Source organism: Anser cygnoides, chromosome 2 (genome assembly GCF_040182565.1).
Source record: "Anser cygnoides isolate HZ-2024a breed goose chromosome 2, Taihu_goose_T2T_genome, whole genome shotgun sequence".
NCBI lineage: Eukaryota > Metazoa > Chordata > Aves > Anseriformes > Anatidae > Anser > Anser cygnoides.
Window position 1 is genome coordinate 4190360 of NC_089874.1, and position 20464 is coordinate 4210823.

Here is a 20464-nt window from a genome sequence, read left to right on the forward strand (position 1 = left end):
CATTCAACTAGCTAGTTACTCTGAAGGGTTAATCCTCAATGCCATGATAAGAACACCCTCAGTCTTTTGGCTTCTCTGCCCAATTCTGACCACTTTCCAGATTCCACGTATGAGATTTCTTGGATGTTTCAAGTTCTACATAGGTCTACTGAAGATAAATCACCAGTATTCTAAACATTTTCCAGTGGAGATTACTCAACCTGCTGCATCAGACTAAAGCTCCAGATGTTGCAGAAGCTCTGCTCCAGATTCTTGGCAGAATAACAAGGATGCCTCTGCAGAATACTTTGGACAGACCTGTGGCCCTCCTGAGCCTACCAAAAAACAGGTTTATTAACAGTGATCAGCTCAGATATAGATGCCTATGTTGCTACAATATGAATTTAGATTATCAGCTTTAGTATAACCTGTGGGAAATTTTGCCTCATCAAAAGGTGAAAGAGGAAATAGCCACTGTTTGTGTATTGCTGTCTTATAAAGTCCATCTCCTAATGCCACTCAAGCCAATAGGTTATAAAGGTTCTTTATAGGAGGTCATCTCACTTAAAATTTTGTATCATACCATGACCTATAGTAGAAGAGTAAGAAAAAGCTGCAAAAAACTCCAACCTCTTTGACTCACAGAAGTCTGGTTTTAGTTACCATTTGTAGTGTGGCTTAAATCCTAAAATGCGATATTACAAACTACATAATTTTTGTTGGAGGAAGACCAAGGCACTCTTAAGTAGATTGAAACATGGTATTCCTGGCATCTTGGCATGTTACACTGATAGATGATGATGATAATAATAATAATAATAACAATAATAAAACACACACAAAAATATTTTTTGAAATGTAAATGATGTTTTTAATGTAGCTTTTTTTCTCCTGTAATCTAGAAAGAAGGAAATAAAATCTGCTGTTATTTCACTCTTAAAATGGGAGGTAGTTGGATACAGTGATGTTAAAATATCTATTTTAGATCATTTTGAATTTCATGACATCAGTATGAACATTATATTAATGTAGCTTTGCAAAATGAAGAGGCTTTTTATATTAATCATTATTATTTTGGTTTTTTAATAGCCAGATTGTTTTTGCAATTTAGCTGTGTTTGGACATTATGAAGGGATTCACATTTTCAACAGTGTTCATTTTCTGATTGCTGTAGGAGCAAGATTGCCTTTTATTAACATATTTGTCTACAGCTGAGTCCTTGCTAATGTACTGAAGAACGTTCCAGTACAACCTTTTACTATACAGGCTTTTAAGGCTTGATCCATCAAACTAATTCTCACTAATAAGTTAAGCTAGTGGAAAGTCAATTAGATTTACACTGAACATTATGGCCTGAATTATAATGGAAAGTCAAAGTTTACCTAATGAGTGTTAAGATAACATAGACATAAAATTGTGTATATAGAATCATACAATCACAGAATCGTTTAGGTTGGAAAAGACTTCTAAGATCATCTGGTCCAACCTTTAACCCAGCACTGCCAAGTCCACCATTAGACTGTCACTAAGCACTGCAGGAAATACACAGATACGTTTATAAAACCACAGTGAGGGACCATACATCTGCCATGGGGCTTTAAATTCCTATGAGCTACTGCTGCATTTCTTTCTGACACTGAATATTTATGTATCCAGCACCAGAATATGTCTGGTTCATGTGACAAATAACTGTGCCAATGGGTATGGTTACTCACAGGTATGAGAGTGTGATGGAGTCTATTTGGATTATTTCCGTGCTTAACATTTAAGGTGTCTACATACATGGGGACATTAAATTTCATTTGAGCTTGGTAGTCTGGGGTTGTATGGAAATCTGTACATAGAACAGTTCCTTTAATTCTTCAATGCTACCTGTTTTTGTTTTTTTTTGTTTGTTTGTTTTTTGTTTTGTTTTGTGTGTGTGTGTTTGTTTTTTGTTTTAATTTTGGGTTGTCATTTTTTTTATTTGTTTGTTCCATTCTGACTCTAGAGAGACCTCAGCAAATTTGCTCTGGTGTCAGCAATGCAATGGGGAAAACTGCAGGCACCTTGCTGTGTTGGCATTCACACGCATCCTCTTGTTGCTTTGTTCTTGGGACACAGACAATAAGAAAATGGTGCATTAGGCTTGAGTGATGAAGCAAAGGAAGCCCACTGAGGTGATTATAAAACAGGCTAGATGTACATTATTCCCACAGAATGGGAGAATAAATAAAACACCTTTTTACCTGCATTTTGACTGGAAACCTAGATATCAATATTTTAACTTAAGGGTTATATTAATGACTTACATCAGTGCTCCTCACGTATAGTTAAATAACAGCACAGCCCAAACTACAGAAAGATGGTGCTAACAGCAGCTATTAAACAATACCTTAGAACGCCATTTTTGAATCAATAACTGTCTGCATTAGTCAATGAACTCCTGAGGAAGCTAATGTTATCCTTGACAAAGGATGGTTTGTCCAGTGTATTGACAGATAGTGTTATTCACTATTTGACCAGCTTGAATAGGAAAGTGTCATTTGAGAAGTAAAGCAAATCTTCCATTAGTACTTTAACTGTCATTATTAATTAGGTGTTATTTGCAGTACTACTTAGAGGCTTTAAAGAAGATTTACCAGACAGATGAACTTTCATTTCCAAAGACTGAACAGAGAAATCACAGAGAAAATATTGCGTATTTCTATTTTCTACATGAAGAGGTGAAAATAAAATTAAATTCAAAGGACTTCGCCAAGGGATGGATCTAGAAAGAGTTAGTAGCAAAGACCCAATTCTTTCATGAGCATTTCTTGCATGTGTATTACATTTCTTTCTCAGTTTTTATTTGCTGAGCCTAAAAAGAACAAATACCCCATTACTATATTCCGTAGTATGAGAAATTTAATGCAAGCAATTGTTGCTTCTGCTTTAAAGCGAGCAGGACTGGCAAAGCTAAAGCCAAGAAACAGCCTGTGTATGATGAGCCTCGGTACTCTGTGCAGCCTTTTAGATCGTCTCCTACATGCCAACTCCGTGCTGGCTGCTTTCAGTGTCAGCTGGCATGGCAACTGCTTTATCTCCCATTGATTTGTTTATCTGAGCACAACTTGCATTTAACCCTTTTGTTCCAGCCTTTGCCCATTCTTAGTGTATGGAGGGGAATGAAAGGCTTCAAAACTGTTCTGTCCTAAAATGGCTTGCCCACAATTTTACCTTATTTCTATTGTTCCCATCTCAGAATTGTTTGTCGGAGGGATGGGTTATGAAAAACATTTCCTAAAATCACTTGTTATTGTGCTGTCCAGCTATGTGAATGACAAGCTGGTTAGGCAGGAATCCAGTTTTTCCCTGTTTTCTATAGCATTGATTAGAAGCTTAACATCAAAAACATAAACATGAAATAAATCAACCAGCTCTCACGCCCGACTCCGCAGCATCCGCCACCACACGGTGCCTTTTTGCTCCCTTCCCCATTGCTGCATGCTGCTCTCGTGCACAAGCAATCTGTTCAGCCGGCTGGCAAAGCCGCAGTCGGGAACAGCAGCCTACTTAGCAGCTTTCGGGGACTTTCTGAGCTCCCCTCACTCTTACTGCTCGCACGCTCTGCCTGCTGTGGCTGGTGCCCTCTGCCGACTCCTATATGTGGGCATATTTTTGGTCCCCCCATTTTTTGGGGGGAAAAGTGATTCAGCTGCTAGGTCTTAACAATCTCATTAGCAGAATCTGTAGGAAGTGGCTGCCAGGCAAGGTTTTGGAGTAAGCGGACTTACGGGATCCCACACCTTTCCATACGCTAAGTGCTTTCCTCCAGTATGTCTGGGGGTTGTAGTCTCTCTAGCCTCATGCCCCGTAGCCAATACTTTAAACTACAGGTTGGGAGTCATTAGTTCACTTGGTATTAACTGCATATTGCCATTTTTCTGGTCAAAGCAGTTTGAGAACACAGGGCTTAATTCACTGAAGAATGAAGTGGTATTGTTCACCGCTTTTAGCAAACGTGAAAACTGACACAGAGGAAAATTAAGAGTAGAAACCTTCTGTATCTTTGTTAACCACTGCCTTGTGCAAAACATTGCAGTAAAGACAGTGATGGAACTGATGATGTACAAGCTCTTGTGTCCTGTACCCCATACACATTTTAGGGCACATGGTTTCATGACACGGAGGCATGAAGACCCAGTGAATCATGTCTGGAGATCCTGGGAGAATCCCAATGAGGTCACATATGGAGAACATAAAGGCTGTTGTACATAGGTCTGGCTGAGGCAGGACTGCTGTACAGATGTGATCAACAGCGTGTAAGGGACATTATGACTTTCTTCTTTTCTTCCTCTTCCTTATCAAAGGCTATGAAACTGTCGGTGGACTGAGGTCACCATGGCAACTGCTAGGCAACATTTAAACATCATGTGTATCCTTCCTATGAGGCTGCCTGTCACAGGAGTACCCATCAGAGTGCAGGATCTGCACAAATACTATCAAAGAGGCTCCTAGCTCAGAGAAGGGCAGGGGTCATATCTCAGAGAAAAACAGGTGTTTTTCAAGCAAGAAACCAAAAAATAAGAAATATTGTCCAACGTATGTTATCAGTTGTGAATTAAGTTCCAGAGAAGAAATCATGTTACAACACTTGCTTAAAGTCAAGAGTGAATGTGTGCCCACCACACCTAAAATCTTGCAATCAACTGGAATTCCTTTCTCAATTATTTGAGTCAAGGGGAGAAACAACAACAGAGCAGAGGCTCTGGTAAAAGCTGAGGCAGCTGTCCATGTTGCACCTACAGTGATACTCAATGTATTAATTATCTTTTGCAAGTCCAAGTGTTCTCCAGACTTCTTAGCAGCTCTCAGCATGTTCCATCCTTGGATACATCCCAGAAGAGCATAGTTTTTCAATTCTCCAAGGCCAATTAGCTTTCTGATCACATTGCCAAGGGCCTTGAGTTGCACTACAGATTTTCCCTGGTAACCACAGGATGTCATCTTGTACTGGACTAAGGACTTGATATTTAACTGAATTGATCAGAAGAATTCAGAGCAATTGTTGGTCTTGGTCATGTTCAGTGTTTGAGTAACGGGGACACAGAATCCTTTGTCCCCATAATTTGTTGGGAAAGGACAAAAATGTCATTTTTCTGTTAAAAAAAAAAAAAAAAAAAAGGTATCCATGAAGCCTTAACTACATGATTGGAAATGTAGATATGGCCATTATTCTTTGGTGGCAATATCATCCTCTAATTTCTATTTGCATCGCACATAGACTGTGATGCTGTGGCAGAGGAGGCATGTTTTATTATAGCTTGTCCTCCTTGCTTTGGAAAAACTGAAGTAATTCCATGGCTTTAATACCTGTGGAAAGCCTAGGGATGAAAACAAGTAGGAAAGGATTTGCTATCTAGTAAGCACTATCTAGGACTTTCTGAACACTAAGCAACAAAAACATATGTACAAACTGCAGATGGCTTTGAAAGCTGTCCAAAGGCATTAGCTAGTACCTATCTAACTATTTATCTACCTATCTTAAATATACAGGTTTATACATATGTATGTATATACATAAATAAACAGCTACCTTTGCATTGAACTTCCTTCTGGCTGTTACATAGGGTCTCAAATAAAGTGAAGTATGAAACTAAGACATACACAGAGTCCTGGACTCTTCAAAGACTAATTAAGCTCTGATGGTTTATTATTATTGCCGAGATGGAAACACTATGGGATGGTCTATGTCTGTTTTTCAGAGAACGCTCCCTGCTTCCAGTCTATTTTTCCCCTGTTTTTCATGCAGAATGCTGAAAGACCCACCAGGGGTGAGATGTATTTGAACAGAAAATCTAGACCTTTGCACTGAACTTTTGCCTTGCCTATTTGACAGGCAAATGCAATGTCCAATTTCAGGCTGCTGCAATGCTGACCTTAATTTTAGTTAGTAGGGGAAAAAAAAAAAAATCCTCTATTTCAGTAGAAAATAAGTGCACAATCTTTCCAGATACATTTTATTTGTTAGAAGGCCTTTGATCTTTAAGAATCAGCTTTTCTTTGTGTTTATATATGAAAAAATAAAGTAAAATAAAATAAAATAGGCCAAACTAATAGCAACTAACTTAAAAATATTCAGAACAGCTTTCACCTTGAGAAGACAATGATTCTTCATTTGCTTTCACCTGGTTTGGGAGTTAAATACCATTTTCACAGTAATATGCAGTCAGCAATTAAAGGCTCTACTGCCAGGACTATTTCCCCAGAAGTGACACAGGGCTTTCCACATGTGCAAGTGTAATATCAATTCCTCTCTCATTAACCTGTGTCTTATCATCCAGTTTTGTTTGATTAGGGGTAACATGCAAACTCAAACAGGAGAAAAAAGACAAGGATGATTTACCAAGTTCAGTTAACCCTGAATTCTTAAATCCAACGTTACATCCCTAGTGCAGAATATATGAGGCTTGGTGTTCCTGCCAAAAGTACTTGAGTGACTCTCAGTATTTTTAATGAGATCAGTAATAGACTGATTTTCAATAGACAAGGATTTCCAATCCTTGTTCTCAGGGACAATAAATATTGGTGGCTAGCACTGAAGACATGACTATTAGAGCAGCAGCAAGCCAAACAAATATTTTGGTTCAAAAACGTGAGGATGGAATATCATTCTCCCTTAAAATCTGCAACATTGTGATGCATTCTTTATTCCACTGAATTTTAATTAGACCCCTTAATCCTGCTACCAGCATGGGATATGTTTTATGCATTTAGTAAAAATTAGGTACATTTTCTCTGTTTTACATAGTAAACTATGCTTTGCAGTCATGCTTTTTTTTAGGGTGCAGCAGGCATTGTCCTAGACTGAGTACTGGATAAATATTCTGAATAGCTGGAAGATGCAGTAAGAGCTAATCATATTTATTATTTGGATTTGTGAAAGAAGACAGTTTCTCAATGCGGAGCATATGGCAATGCTCAGAAACTGCTTATTATCATTAGTATTAGTTTTTACTGCAAATCAAATATCTAAAAACATGCTCATTTCTGATCTGGTTACTGGGTTTCTTTCAATGGTCCCTTTGAGTAATTTGGCTTTATAGGTTTTATTACTACAGAGTATCTCAGCTGTGCAGGACAAAGAAAGAAAAGCCTTGGCATCTGTAGATTTCCTCTGCTAGACATATCACCACTGCCCCCAAAAATATACTTATTTTTTTTTAAAGAATAAAACATAACATTTTATATCCAGGAGTGCAGATAACTCTGCTGGGGACATATGTAAGTTTTGCTATGTCATTGAAATGCAACTTCACAGATTAACATGTTTGTTGTTGTTGTTGTTGTTTGTTTGTTTGTTTTTGTTTTTCCTTTCAATGCAAAGATAACTTTGAATACTTTAAATTTCCTCTGTGCTAGAGGGGTTGTCTCTGGAGGTGGTACTTGGAAGGCACTGGAGAAAACATAATTTACAAAAGCAGTATCATGGAAATTATGTCTTGCAGTGAAAATAAAATTGTGAATTGATAGAAGAAATGAATTTGGAAGATGAAAAAGATAACAAACCAATCAACCAAACATCAATATTTAGGAATCCTCCAGAACAAAACTCACTGTAAATCCGTAACCTACTAGCTTAAAAAAAACTGAGGAGCCATTGTGCCTTTTTCAGGTGGAGAGATTTTGAGAATGATCTTTTTGTTCACAATCTGCATCTGAAATGAAATGAAAAATTCTGATGATTTTAGGGGAGCAGAGAGGTGAAATAAAATTTTACGAGGAACTATACACATGAGATTTGCAAAAGATTTTAACATTGGGATTTCTATATGATGTTAACAGCAGTTCAAATGTTACTGCTCAGTCCAATTACAATGAAGGTGAGAGCAGAGTATATTTTCAAATTCTGAACAGCAAGAGATGGTATTTTTAACTAGATCCTCTGAATCATTTTTCAACAAAGCATCTCTATGGATGATGGAATTAGATTAGTTAATTTTTATTTTTAGACTCCATTTCTTTTTCTTTTTACTGCATGTGGAAATCAGACATCCAAGTCAAGACAGCCAAATTCCTTTCTGAAATTCATCAAACAAACAAGACTTCTCCAGTGGCTTCATTCATCTCAAGATAAGCATTTGAGATAGGTCAGAGGAAACATCTACAAGTACCTATTGCTTTCCATTCATTGAACCAGAAATCCATATGACCTGTTCAGACATACACAAATAACTTTTAATATCCAAACCCAAATGAATTAAATTCCTTCCACTCTTTAAAATTAATATTTCCCCATATGGTTTCCCTGCTGTCATCCAAGCAACTGTAACTACAGGTGCTTTGGGGCTTCATAAGACAAATATTTTTAATGTATAAATTAAAGTTATTGCTACTGTTTGTAAAAATGTAAAAAAAATATTTTTGGTCATATAAAAACGTTGTTGTATTAAGAATGAGTATGCTATTAACAAATTTTATTGGCAGTGCCTAGCTCACTTACATAGTCTAGAAACACAGAAGCAGCCAGAGAATACTATAACAATCTATAAAATGTGATTAGCCATGTCTTAGAAACATTTTAGTTATCTAATAATCCTTTATTTAAGGAACCTTCATAAAATGTGACTTTTTTCATTAAACCCTCCTTGAAGCAAATATACTTGGTTAATTAAAATTAGCAGTAATGATACTGAAAACCCATGCTGATTCACCCAAGAGAGTGACTACGGATGTAGATATTTCCACCTTGGGGTCACTAGTGCAAATCCAGTCAGGCCTGCAGAGGTTTCAAACTACTCCAGATTAAATGTTTATTTGTTTATATAATGAATTATGAATCTCGGTTTTGCTCCTACTGAACAGATGTCCAAAAACCCTCAAACCCACCACTAGAAGCGGTAACAGCTGTCACTTTTATTACTGGTCCCTTAAGGAGATAAAGAAAGAAGGACATATATTTACACTGGACTGACTAATCTTCCCTTAGGGTCATACTATCGCCCTGTTAGAGGCCAAATGTGAAGTACAATATACAAACCAGGCTGTAAATCCGAGGCAAATATTTAAAAATATTATTTCAGACATTTAATTTACAGTTTTTTGTTATGGTAGAGCATTTCATTTTTATATAAAGAAATATTTTTATTTTTCTAAAATGTATATTACTTTTCCAAAAAAAAAATAAATATATATATATATGTTTTATAAATATAGGAGAAGATTTTCCATTTAAAAGGTTAGTTATGTGATGGAATAATGGAATAGATAACACTGAGCTGGCCCTGACTTTGAGGAGGGAGACAGACTAGATGGTTTCTCAGAAGCGCTGAGAGTGCCATAATTACTTCAGAAACGAGGGCACCATAGAAAAGAAATTTCATCAATAAATTTGAGAAGGCACTATTTTTGTGGGGGATAAAATGAGGAGCATTTGAGATATTCCTTGAAATAAAAAAGAGCAGTGAAAAGGTCTGCTGCAGAGGTTTGTTGACAGATTGTCAGAGATTGCCTAAGATTTCCTAGACTGTAGATGCACATGGCATCACTCTCCATACAATCAAACTAGTAATATCTGAGCATTCAATAAAAAAAAAAATAAAAAAATAAAAAGGAGACAAAGAGAGGGAGAGAAGAAAATTTGAAAATTTCTGCCTATGTTACCATGCTTATCTTGAGGGTATGGGGGGAAGCAGATTAAAAGCCACCAGAAAGGAGGGGTCCTAACAGAAATTTGGAGAGGTACTGCCTTGAGCAGCAGGCCTCCTGCAGTTATATCAGAAGATAACAGCTGATCAGCCATCTGTTGATGCACAATAAACAACATAAACGTATTTTGTCTGCAGGCTGCAAACATCACTGGTAACTGGATTGCAAAAACTTTTGGCTGAATGTGTATCCTGCTCAAAGGACGACCAGAACTGGTTTGACAGTCAGGTTGAATGACAAAAATCGATGACAAAATTATGAAGAAGTAAAAAAACAAACAAACAAAAAAACAACCCTGAAGGATGGAAGAATATTTCCTTTCCCATGCTAGATACAAAACCTCATGAATACTTGTGTGTTATTTTTTTTCTGTTATGGTTGACTATGACGGTTCAGTAAGTGTCATTGTACCCACTGAATCAATACTGGACCAATATTGCAGCAGTAAAGATTATGTTTAATTATCTTTGCTAATAATTGAAGCACATAATATTATAGTAATAACTTTATTTTTCTATCTTATAATTTAAAGAGGGACTTATCTTTCTCCCTTCAAAAATTAGGTGCCTTGTTTATGTGAGTTGTCTTTAGTACTTGCTGGATAATGAGATATCTCCAAAGGGTGATTTACCTCATGTTTCTTGAAATGACATATATTGTCTTCTGTTGGTCTTTTTCTCTTATTTTCTTTCCATTAATTAAAGATGGAGTCCAGTGAACTAATCTAGAGAAGGCATTTGAATTTCATATGGGTATTTTTAGTGAGGTGGTGATCACTCTTAAATTCCTCTCAGTTTCACAAGAGTATTGACATTTTCTTCTGTGTCTAGATGAGTTCAAATGGTTGTATTTAAAGGTGGGCATTTCTGCAGTCCTGGAGCTGTGTATGAAACATTAACTGTCTCCCCAAAATCATGTTCTGCATGTAGCAACACTGAGAACGTGAATTTTGTACTCAACATTAGATATGAATAGTTCATTGGCAAAATAATCTTTGGGAAGAAGGATCCCAGAGGGAAAATGGTGAACCTTTACTTCAATGGGAAGTGCTAATTAAGTGATCCATGCTAGGCTAGATGGGTGCTGGGGGGAGATGGAAAAAACTGTTAATTACCAACAAAGGCTTGTTGTTAGCTAACTCTGATAGGAGGACTTTGCCACCCTCAGTCATTCCCCTGGGAAGCTCATTTCATTGCATCATGAAAAAAATAAAAAAATTTCAAGAGATCATCTAATAAATCTATAAACCTGCTGTGAACATCTTAATAGTGTTTCCTCCTCTCCATACCCTCTCATTTTTACTCAGCAAATTTTCAAGTATTTCAAAGTTAATATATATATATGTGAATATATATATACTTATATATATATAGAAAAGATGAGATATACATATATAAGAAAAGATAAGGGGGTTTTGGTATCGCACAAACAGTAGCTTGAACAGACTCACTCACCATTAAAACACACTAAATAATATTAATAATAAGTAAATACTATTGCTACTGATAACATAGGTTCTCATATTAATAGCACCTAGTTGGGCAGCAGGGGCTGGGTTGTATATGGATTGAAGCCAAGTGTCTGTTAGGGTTTGGTTATCAAGCATGAGTTCATGGGGCTTTTGGTTCAAGCCTAAAGTAGTTGGGAAAAGAGAGAAAAGAGAAAAAGGAACCAGCCTGGCTGGCCATAAGCAGTACATTCTGCAAGATGAGGGACAACTCTGACAGGAAGCAATGCATGCTGGAAGCAGAAATATTTCATTTCACCACATTGCAACCGGGGCAAGTTTCCAATCTTTTATTTACTTTTGTTTGCTTACTTGGTTGCTGCTGCCAGTTGCAAGGGGCAGTAGGATGCTGACTTCTCATTTCTACAGACCACAAAAAGACATGATGGAGCTTCTGCATCTCTTCAGGAATTTTTAATTCTCACTGAACTTTCACTGGGCCTCCAAGAGGGGAGCTCCTTGCATTGATCATTTCAAGCCTGTGTTCTCCTTAAGCATGAGCAGAACCCAGGTCTGAGTTCTAGTTATTTTCTAAAATAAATTTGAATTGAGATGACTAGTTATCCGAGACCTTCACACGGTGTCAGGCCTCTTTGATCTCTGTGGAGACCCAAGGGCAGAACATCCCCTTTAACAATTAGACTTGGTGATATTTTATTGATATACAATCTGTGAAGATTTTTTTCCACACATCTCTCCTCCAGATCCCAAAACATGCACACACATCTACACACACATATCCCATTTTTCTACTGCGTGCTTTTGAATAGAAACTCAACCAACCCTAGGCCACTGAGAGTTTTGTTTTCCCTTTATATTGAGCAGTTAAGTCAGATTTTATAGTCATGCTGGCCACGCAGAAGCAAAGAACATGGAGAAAATACTTTACCGTCTTCAGAGATGATAAATCTGAACAGTGCAGGACACTTGACAAAGACAATTTCACCCACACTTGCAGGTTTCCAGCATGTAATATTGTCCCACATTCCTGGGCAACCTATAGAAGAGAGGGGAACAAAAGACACATTATGGTACAAATCCTCTTTTTTTTTTTTTTTAACAATCATAATAGTTTATTGTTGGTTCTTCTTCTATCCTCAAATGTGCACTTGGTTAGAATGATAAATATTATTTTCTAAGTTTTCCCTGGAAAAGAATAATTTGTACTGGTAAGAAAAGCATAAGTATGATATAGTTGTATGGTACTATAATGGACAGACTCTAACCTAGCAAAAAAATGTTGTTTCCTAGTCCCAATTAAATCACTCCAGTGTATGTCAGGAATGAATTTTCTCTTGAGCACAAAATCTACCACCTTTTAGCTGTCTTTCAACAGTGTTTTGTTAAATCTATAAATCTAAAGTGTTTTTTTTTTTTTTTTTTTTTGTGGATCCTATTTTCAATTTCAAGTCTGTGAATTTCTGCAGACTCTAATCTTTGTCAAAGGTTGGATAATGGCGCTTTGGGGAATTTGACTCAGGAAGGTGACTGGTAACTGAAAAACATATTCTGCTTCCTCCTAAAACTGCTTTTTGTGGATATGTGACAGAAGTTAATCTCTTCCATGTTGTTGATTCTCTCAGGAAAATATTGGGTTTAGAATTAAAAATTACTCCATTAGTAATGACCCATCATAACATCATTCACTGTTTTTTCAGCACTCTGCTCTGGAGCATATAAACTCAAAATATCAAACACAATTTTACATGTAGTGATTTCTTGCTAAAGGCAGAATCAGGCCCTTAACAACCATCGAGGGAGCAAGCCTTGAATTAAGGAACTGAGTGGTGAATAACTGACCTCTTATTACAAGATTGTGCCTTGTATTTCTAACCTGAACATTTCTATTTCAAATTTCCAGTCATTATATAGATCTGGCTCTATTTTGGCTCTCTATTCCTTACGTCAGGAACTAGGTGAAAGCTTCCCGCTGTTTCCTACCTGCTCACATGTGTAGGTTTTAATCTTACCAGAAACAAAGCATGGACATACTTGACATAAAATCAAAACACAGCCAGAACAAGAAGCATGCAGAAATAGGAGGTGATGAGGTTGGGGATGGGAGGTTTCGTCTTTTAGGACATGGGAAGAAGTCAGGTTTATGCAGCAGAAACATGACAAATTATGACTGGTTTTCAAGAAGCAGCTTTCTATGCATGACTCCTGCAATTTGGTAAACCTGAAGTCACCATCTTAGTAGCTCATAAACCTAAAAACTTATACAGTATACAGAAAAACTCAGAAATATCTCTCAAATTTCCCACTAATGTACATATAATGACTTAGTGAAGGAATCTCAAATGGGGATCATCTTCTACCTCAGCAGGAAAGTAAAGAAAGACTAAATCTAAATATCCCCACGATTTCTTTGCATTTGATGTTGAAATCAAGCACATAATCTTATCAACTGTTAAAAGCTGCAAGTGCCACACTTTTCTAAGTGGTTTTCTGTTGATATACTTTCCCTTTGACTATGTGCCAGGGAAAATAAGATCTTCAATAAAAGCAGATAATACTTCAAAGTGTCATACTTTCAGACTAGGAGAAGTACAGTATAATGAGGGCTGGGTGATCAACTGCTTTACACAGCGTGGGCTTTATCAACTTGTGTGATAGTATGAGATAGACATCAGTGGAGGATGTATTTTCACAGGACTGGGCTTTGTATATTTTTTCTATCAGCTTCAGGGGCAGGGGATCAAGTCCTATGTTATCTCACAAAATATAAGCCAGATACCACCATGTGTGGTAAATAGGACAGTTATGAGTTGTACAGCGTTTGAAGAATTAGGTCAGTGTCAAACAACAATGTTATACTGATTCCATATTATAAGCATTTGATAATCCTTCTTTCAAATTAAAGGATGTAGCATCAGATTACATAAAATAAATTAATGACCATGTAACATTCTGATCCTATTATCTAAAAGTCTTTCAGCTTTTTCAGACCCACCAGAATATTACTAAAAAATTGGTCATTAAATCACCACAGGAGTTGGGAAAAAAATTAAAACTTTACATTTCCCTCTCCTTATCCCTTTCTTCCACTCCTATGCTAGGTTGTTTCCATCAACAGATGAGGATCTCATTTTATGAATACTGTGATTGAATTGAATATCTCCAAAAGGCATGAAGACGGTCTTTTGAAAAGTTCAGTGGCACAGTCAGTGTACTAAAGATGGAAATCAAGATCAAATTGAGCACTATTAGATTTTACTGTCTTTGATAGCTACTGTTTGTCCACACAGGAGAAACTGTATTTACCTTCTAAATCTGAAGATGCCTAGTAATAGGTTTATAGTTCACCGATGAATGGCAATCTGTACAAAAGTAAAGCATGTGTAAATATCCATGGTAATGAGACATTTGCTTACAAGAGGTGTTAGAAACAATCAAAGTGGCTAATAAAATCTTCTGATAACTACCTGCTAGCCTTGCTCACTTAAATTAAATGGATTTGGTAGAAACAGGGAAACCTTTCTTATTTTTTATTATTACTTTAATATCAGTTGTCTTCTAAACACTGGGGTAGCAATAGATACTGTAAACCAACCTAGAAAAATGTGCAGAAATCCTCATACTGCACAAAAGATCGGGAAGACAATGAATAAATATTTCGTAGCACTATGTATCAAATTCAGTTATACTAGATGTTTGTTATTGTCATATTACCATGTATAGCTAAAATATAGCCCCATTTAAAAGGCTATAAGTTTGTTGTATTAGAAAAGACTGATGTGCTGACATTGGAAGAGAAGGGAGGGAAGCAAAGAGTACTCAAATAATTTGCCCAAGTTATTAAAAGAGATGAGTGATGAAGATTAGAAATAATTCATTAAGAAAGTTGCCTGATCCTGTCTGGAAAATTTGTATTTGAAGCCAACAATTTAGAAAAGCAAAGAAAACAATGACAAAAAAATAAATGTAATACAAGACAGTGTGGACAATCCCCTTACATTTATAAACCACGGTACAGACACAAGCTCCTGCTGGGTGAAATCTGCCCATGGAAATCAATGTGACTTGAGTGTGAAACTGCACAGCAGGGTTCTCCACTGGCACTGATGGTATGTCTCCTTTGCCATGTGATGTAGGGATACACAAGCTCACTTTGAAAAAGGTGCCTTAGACACTGTAAGAGGGAGGTGCATCTTCACAAGGGCAATTTTCCTGGTTCTTAGCATGTTAGGAATAAAGAATATCAGCAAATAATTTTAAAGAAAAAAGATTTAATGTGTGCCAGAGAAAGGAAAGGAAAGGAAAGGAAAGGAAAGGAAAGGAAAGGAAAGGAAAGGAAAGGAAAGGAAAGGAAAGGAAAGGAAAGGAAAGGAAAGGAAAGGAAAGGAAAGGAAAGGAAAGGAAAGGAAAGGAAAGGAAAGGAAAGGAAAGGAAAGGAAAGGAAAGGAAAGGAAAGGAAAGGAAAGGAAAGGAAAAAGGAAAGGAAAGGAAAGGAAAGGAAAGGAAAGGAAAGGAAAGGAAAGGAAAGGAAAGGAAAGGAAAGGAAAGGAAAGGAAAGGAAAGGAAAGGAAAGGAAAGGAAAGGAAAGGAAAGGAAAGGAAAGGAAAGGAAAGGAAAGGAAAGGAAAGGAAAGGAAAGGAAAGGAAAGGAAAGGAAAGGAAAGGAAAGGAAAGGAAAGGAAAGGAAAGGAAAGGAAATGTTCCTTAAACTTTGTTCAATTCATCTCAGCTAGCTGAAGTGATGCAAAGCTTGGCATCTGACCTAGGGAAGCTACTTAAACCCTCTTCATAGCATGAGCAGAAGAGTGTTTCTTCTTAATTAGCTAGCTACCTTCTCTCCAATCGGATGTCTCATCCTTTGGGAGGCCAATTTGTCAATGACTTTTGAGGAAACACAAAGTAGTTAATTTGACTACAGAATTAGTCAGGACTGATTTAAGTTCAGATGGCTAAGACTTACCTATTTAACCTTACTCAGCTAAGCGAAGTTTCTTCTGTAGTCCATGGACAGACACTTTTCAGATAGGGATAACCCCATTTTAACATGGCAGTGGTGATGAATTGCTTTGTAAGTGTACTTCCTTCCCTCCACTGATTACATTCAGTAGAATGAGTATAAGAACTGTTATCCTAAATATCTGCCTATTGAATAGCTAAAGCTTATATTCCCCGTAGGGTCTATGTGGTCTTTTGGATTAGACATGAACCAATAGCCTTCTGGGCACAGAGCTGACCAGTAGCAACGCAGCCTTAGCCACCTTCCTACCCTGAGTGCAGAAGTCTAGCTGAGGGCTGAAACATGTTACTGCAGGCTGTGAATGGTGCCAGCATAGCTATATATTTCCCAAGCAACTCAAACCACAGGTAAACCACAACGGCTGCTTATGGAAAACCACTTGGTCAATCCCCACATCTTTATCTCAAGCTTCTGTTTGTAAAAGTGTGAGGAAAAAAGTGTTTAACTGTAAGCTCCTTGTGGCAGTGTTCACCTTCTGTTGTGACTGTTAAATATTGAAAAAGTGGGGTTCTGATTTCAGCTGAAGAACAATATGTATTTTATATAAATTTCATATGAAGCTCATGAAAGATAAGCTGCAATTCAATATTATTGAAACTCATGGTGATACTTCACATTCCTAAGGATGGATCTGACTTGGCAACAACTGAAAAGGAACAGCTCTACAAGAGAAAAGCCAAATTTCATAGCATGGAGAAAACTATGTATTTTTCTCATTTTCCAGTCTTCAGATGTAATTTTAAGATTATGCCTAGCACTAAAACCATTCCAGTCAGCTCTTCTGAAAATAGCTTGGCTTTCTTTATCTTCTCCCTCACCTCTGTCAAGAGCTCTTTACAGTCCCAGTTTTGATAGTGGCTAGATATAACAACAGATTTCAGGCAGTCCCGTGGCTAAACTTCTCCAGTTTCAAGGAAAGGACCTTGCTTTAAATTGGCTGCCTGCTATCTTCAGCCAACATGGAGTCCCTGTCACCAGGACTGTGTGCAAACTGTTCTTTTTCCATACATCTGTGTCCTATCACCTCATGGTGCCTCTTCTGCAATACTCTCATTCACATTCTATATAGTTACATGCTCTTTATTGTATCCGCAACACCCTCCCATTTCCTCATTCTTTCCCTAGTGGAACACAACTGCTCATTTCTGACATATATTTTTGGCAGGAGAAGGTGCAAATGCAGAGATGTGCTTTTGGATGGCAAGGTCTGTGCACTAAATCTCTGTGAAATCATTCAGTCCTCTTAAAATTGTTAAGTCGGTCTTACCTGGCCCCTCTCTGTGAAAATACTCATTTTGACATCTTCCTTGTAATCAGCACACCATTTTCACAAAACATATAGGAATTTGCAGCTCTGACACTACTACTTCTCTGACAAGTATTGCTGATTTATTCAGAGACCTTAAAATTGTTGGCTGAAGTGAGGGTGTGAAAAAAGAAATGACAAGACAATGGGCAAAGGGGTTAATGGGCCAATACACAGACAAAAGGTAATAGATAACACATTTGCATAAAATTTGTTTCCTTGGAATATTAAGAAAAAAATGTAAATACATAAATGTGATATTTTTATATTTTTTTCATGTATGGAAATGAAGGCTTGAGGTGAAAGTCAATCCATTTGGCTTACAATGTTCAGTTTTAGTTTCAGCTCTTTTTCTCATTTATTAGTTTAAAATGTCACATTCAAGGTCATATTGCCTTCAGAAAAGTAATATCAAAGAAAACATAATATTACAAGCCAGTATATTAAACCGAATTATGTGATGCACAATAACTTTTAAAGGGCATACTACATATAAAGCCCTTCAGAGAGAGGGGGAATATGAGATAGGTGCTTCCTGTTCTTTCATAAATCTAGGTAAATACCAAAATAAATAAAAGTTTAAGCAAGGCCTGGGTATGAGACCTGGATCTCCAAAAGTGATTGACATTTCAAAGTAGAATTACCTTATAGGAGCTCCTATTGCAGAAATGGTGTCTCTGCAGGTGTTTCAATTTAGGCAGAAAAATCATAACAGTCAGATTCAATAGTTTCTTTTTGAAAGCCCAGGACATAAGAAAGTAGAAAATAAAAAACAATGGAAATTCCAGAAAAAGCTACAAAGGAGGGAAAAAAATACTAACAGAAGATATCCTATGTTGGAAAAGAAAATACTTGATCACTTGCAAGTAAATAAAAAATAAATAAATACATAAAGTCATTCCTTCCTTAAAATGTCTTACATACAAAGCAGGATTGAAAGACATAGTACAAGAAAAAGCCCAGAAAAAGCTTTGCTGGGGAAGCCCAGCAGAGAAAAACATTTTTTCCCCTTCCCAGTTACTATTTCTCATAGCTCCTGGCATTATTTGAATAATGTTTACTGATACAGCATATGCCACCCAGACCAGCTATTACACTAAGAATTTCTACCTTTATTCAAATTTTCCTGCTGCTGTAGCAAGAAGCACCTTGTTTTGTCTATCATGGCATTCATTCGCCTTCAAAATATAAATGTTAAATACGTAAATATGAGCTAAGTTCTTCTACACCTCTTTTATAGCACATGAAAACAAAACAAAACAAAACAAAAAAAAACAGACACCTCCAGAGGGCACTGCTGTAGGGTTTCTAAGATAAATTGTCCTCTGGAATGCCTGTTTTCTTGTTTTCTGCTACTGATTAGAACAGGCACCAAGAGAAAGCCTAATCTTAGGCTTTAAAAATCTGTATTCAGAGCATGAGAATTCCACACTTATCGTCCCAGTCACTCCACTAGGGCTGCATAGGAAGAAAAATAAACTGTGGTCACACCTACCCGCAGTTTGCCCACATTAACATTTTCCATTGCCTTTCTCTAGATAACTGCTGCTCCTGGCATAAATGCAACACTGTTTCATTTTAAATCTTTTTTTTTTTTTAACATTTCTTTGTTTTGTTTTAATATTTACAATCTCTTTTTTGACTATTTTAAATCTATTGTTTATATAGTGATAACTGTATAAACTATGATAATATTTTCTACTGGTATGTCATTATCAGTAAAGTTAGTTGTTTTACAGGATGATCTTTACAGAGACCTAAAAATTCCTGAGTGAGACACTGTTTTCAAATAACTTATAAAAAATGTTGGCTTAATTTATGAAACAAAACATCGGAAGAAAATGATTTGAGATACTTCACTTTTTATCTATCAAGTTAATTCTAGACTGTATTAAGAACTAGAAGTGAAATAAACAGAAAGAATGGGCTTTCTTTGACTATAACAGTGGGTCTTATAGCACAGAAGCAGAAAACAATGAGATGAAGATGGCAGGCTTTAGCTTGCAAGAGTTGAGGTGCATATGCCTTGCATTTGCCAAACCTAAATTGTGTTTTTCAGAACTAGAAGCTAGTCTTTTTTTTTTTTTTTTTTTTTTTCCCGTGTTCATCAGGGAAGTTTTCACCTGCTTTGGCTGTTCTGCATTACTTAAGCAGTTTGATTCACTTTCTTGATATATCTTAGGAGCAAGCTACACAAATTATAAATCAGAACTCTATCCTTATTCCTACTATTTACATAGGGAAACAAGTACATACAAATACACACACTAACCACCGTTAGACCGTGATCTGTCTCAGAGGAGAAAAGAAAACCAAGATCTCTTCATTTTTCCAGCAATTCATCCATTTGAACTACTGTCCTCATGACAGTGAAAGGTCTTGTCTATGTCTTGTCTCCATCTATGATCTCCTGTGAAACACATCTAAACAGGAAAGGCTAATGCCAAATTATTATTATTATTCTTTGAACATTTTATACATGGCAAAGATCAGCCTTTAAACGCCAGAAGCTATTGGACTTGATAATTCTTGTGGGTCCCTTCCAACCAGTATATTCTATGATTCTATCTGTTATTCTATGTTATCTATAATGGGAAAGATATAAAACTATTTTCTTCATCTAAAGCGGTTTATTTCTTTTGATCACAGGATATTTATTCTAAGTTCATGTTTGTTACTTTTCTTGCTTTGTTACCAGCCAAGAAAACCTCATCCAAGAAAATCTCAAAAATCCTTTAAGTGCTGCCAACCAATTGGCCTTAGGTGAGCTTTGGAGCATTTTAAAGGGAAACTTCCGTTTGGCAAAATCTTTGGAACATTTCTTCATCTAATTATACAGGGGAGTAAAAAACCAATTATCTGGGAAATTGAGAGGTTTTATTTAAATTCCTTTAAAAGGGATTGGTTATTCATCTGTGAGAGTCACCATTTTGCTATTCTGGAGGCAGAAAAACTTTGTGAAATTAGTCAGAAAATTAGGAGATTTTATTCCAGTGCTGCTGGAGTACAGAATGACACTTCCAAGCTGC

The 20464-nt window shown here is 36.7% G+C and overlaps 1 protein-coding gene across 14 annotated transcripts in view; it reads right to left on the reverse strand.

Annotated features, from left to right (window-relative positions):
* The window catches only part of ADCYAP1R1 (ADCYAP receptor type I), a 144950-nt gene that overhangs the window by 43449 nt on the left and 81037 nt on the right, over positions 1-20464 (reverse strand). For all 14 annotated transcript variants that reach the window (XM_013182431.3, XM_048062363.2, XM_013182423.3 and 11 more), the window contains one exon: positions 12045-12152. In XM_013182431.3, the coding sequence (XP_013037885.1) occupies positions 12045-12152 (108 nt within the window). The remainder of the gene's footprint in view (positions 1-12044; positions 12153-20464) is intronic.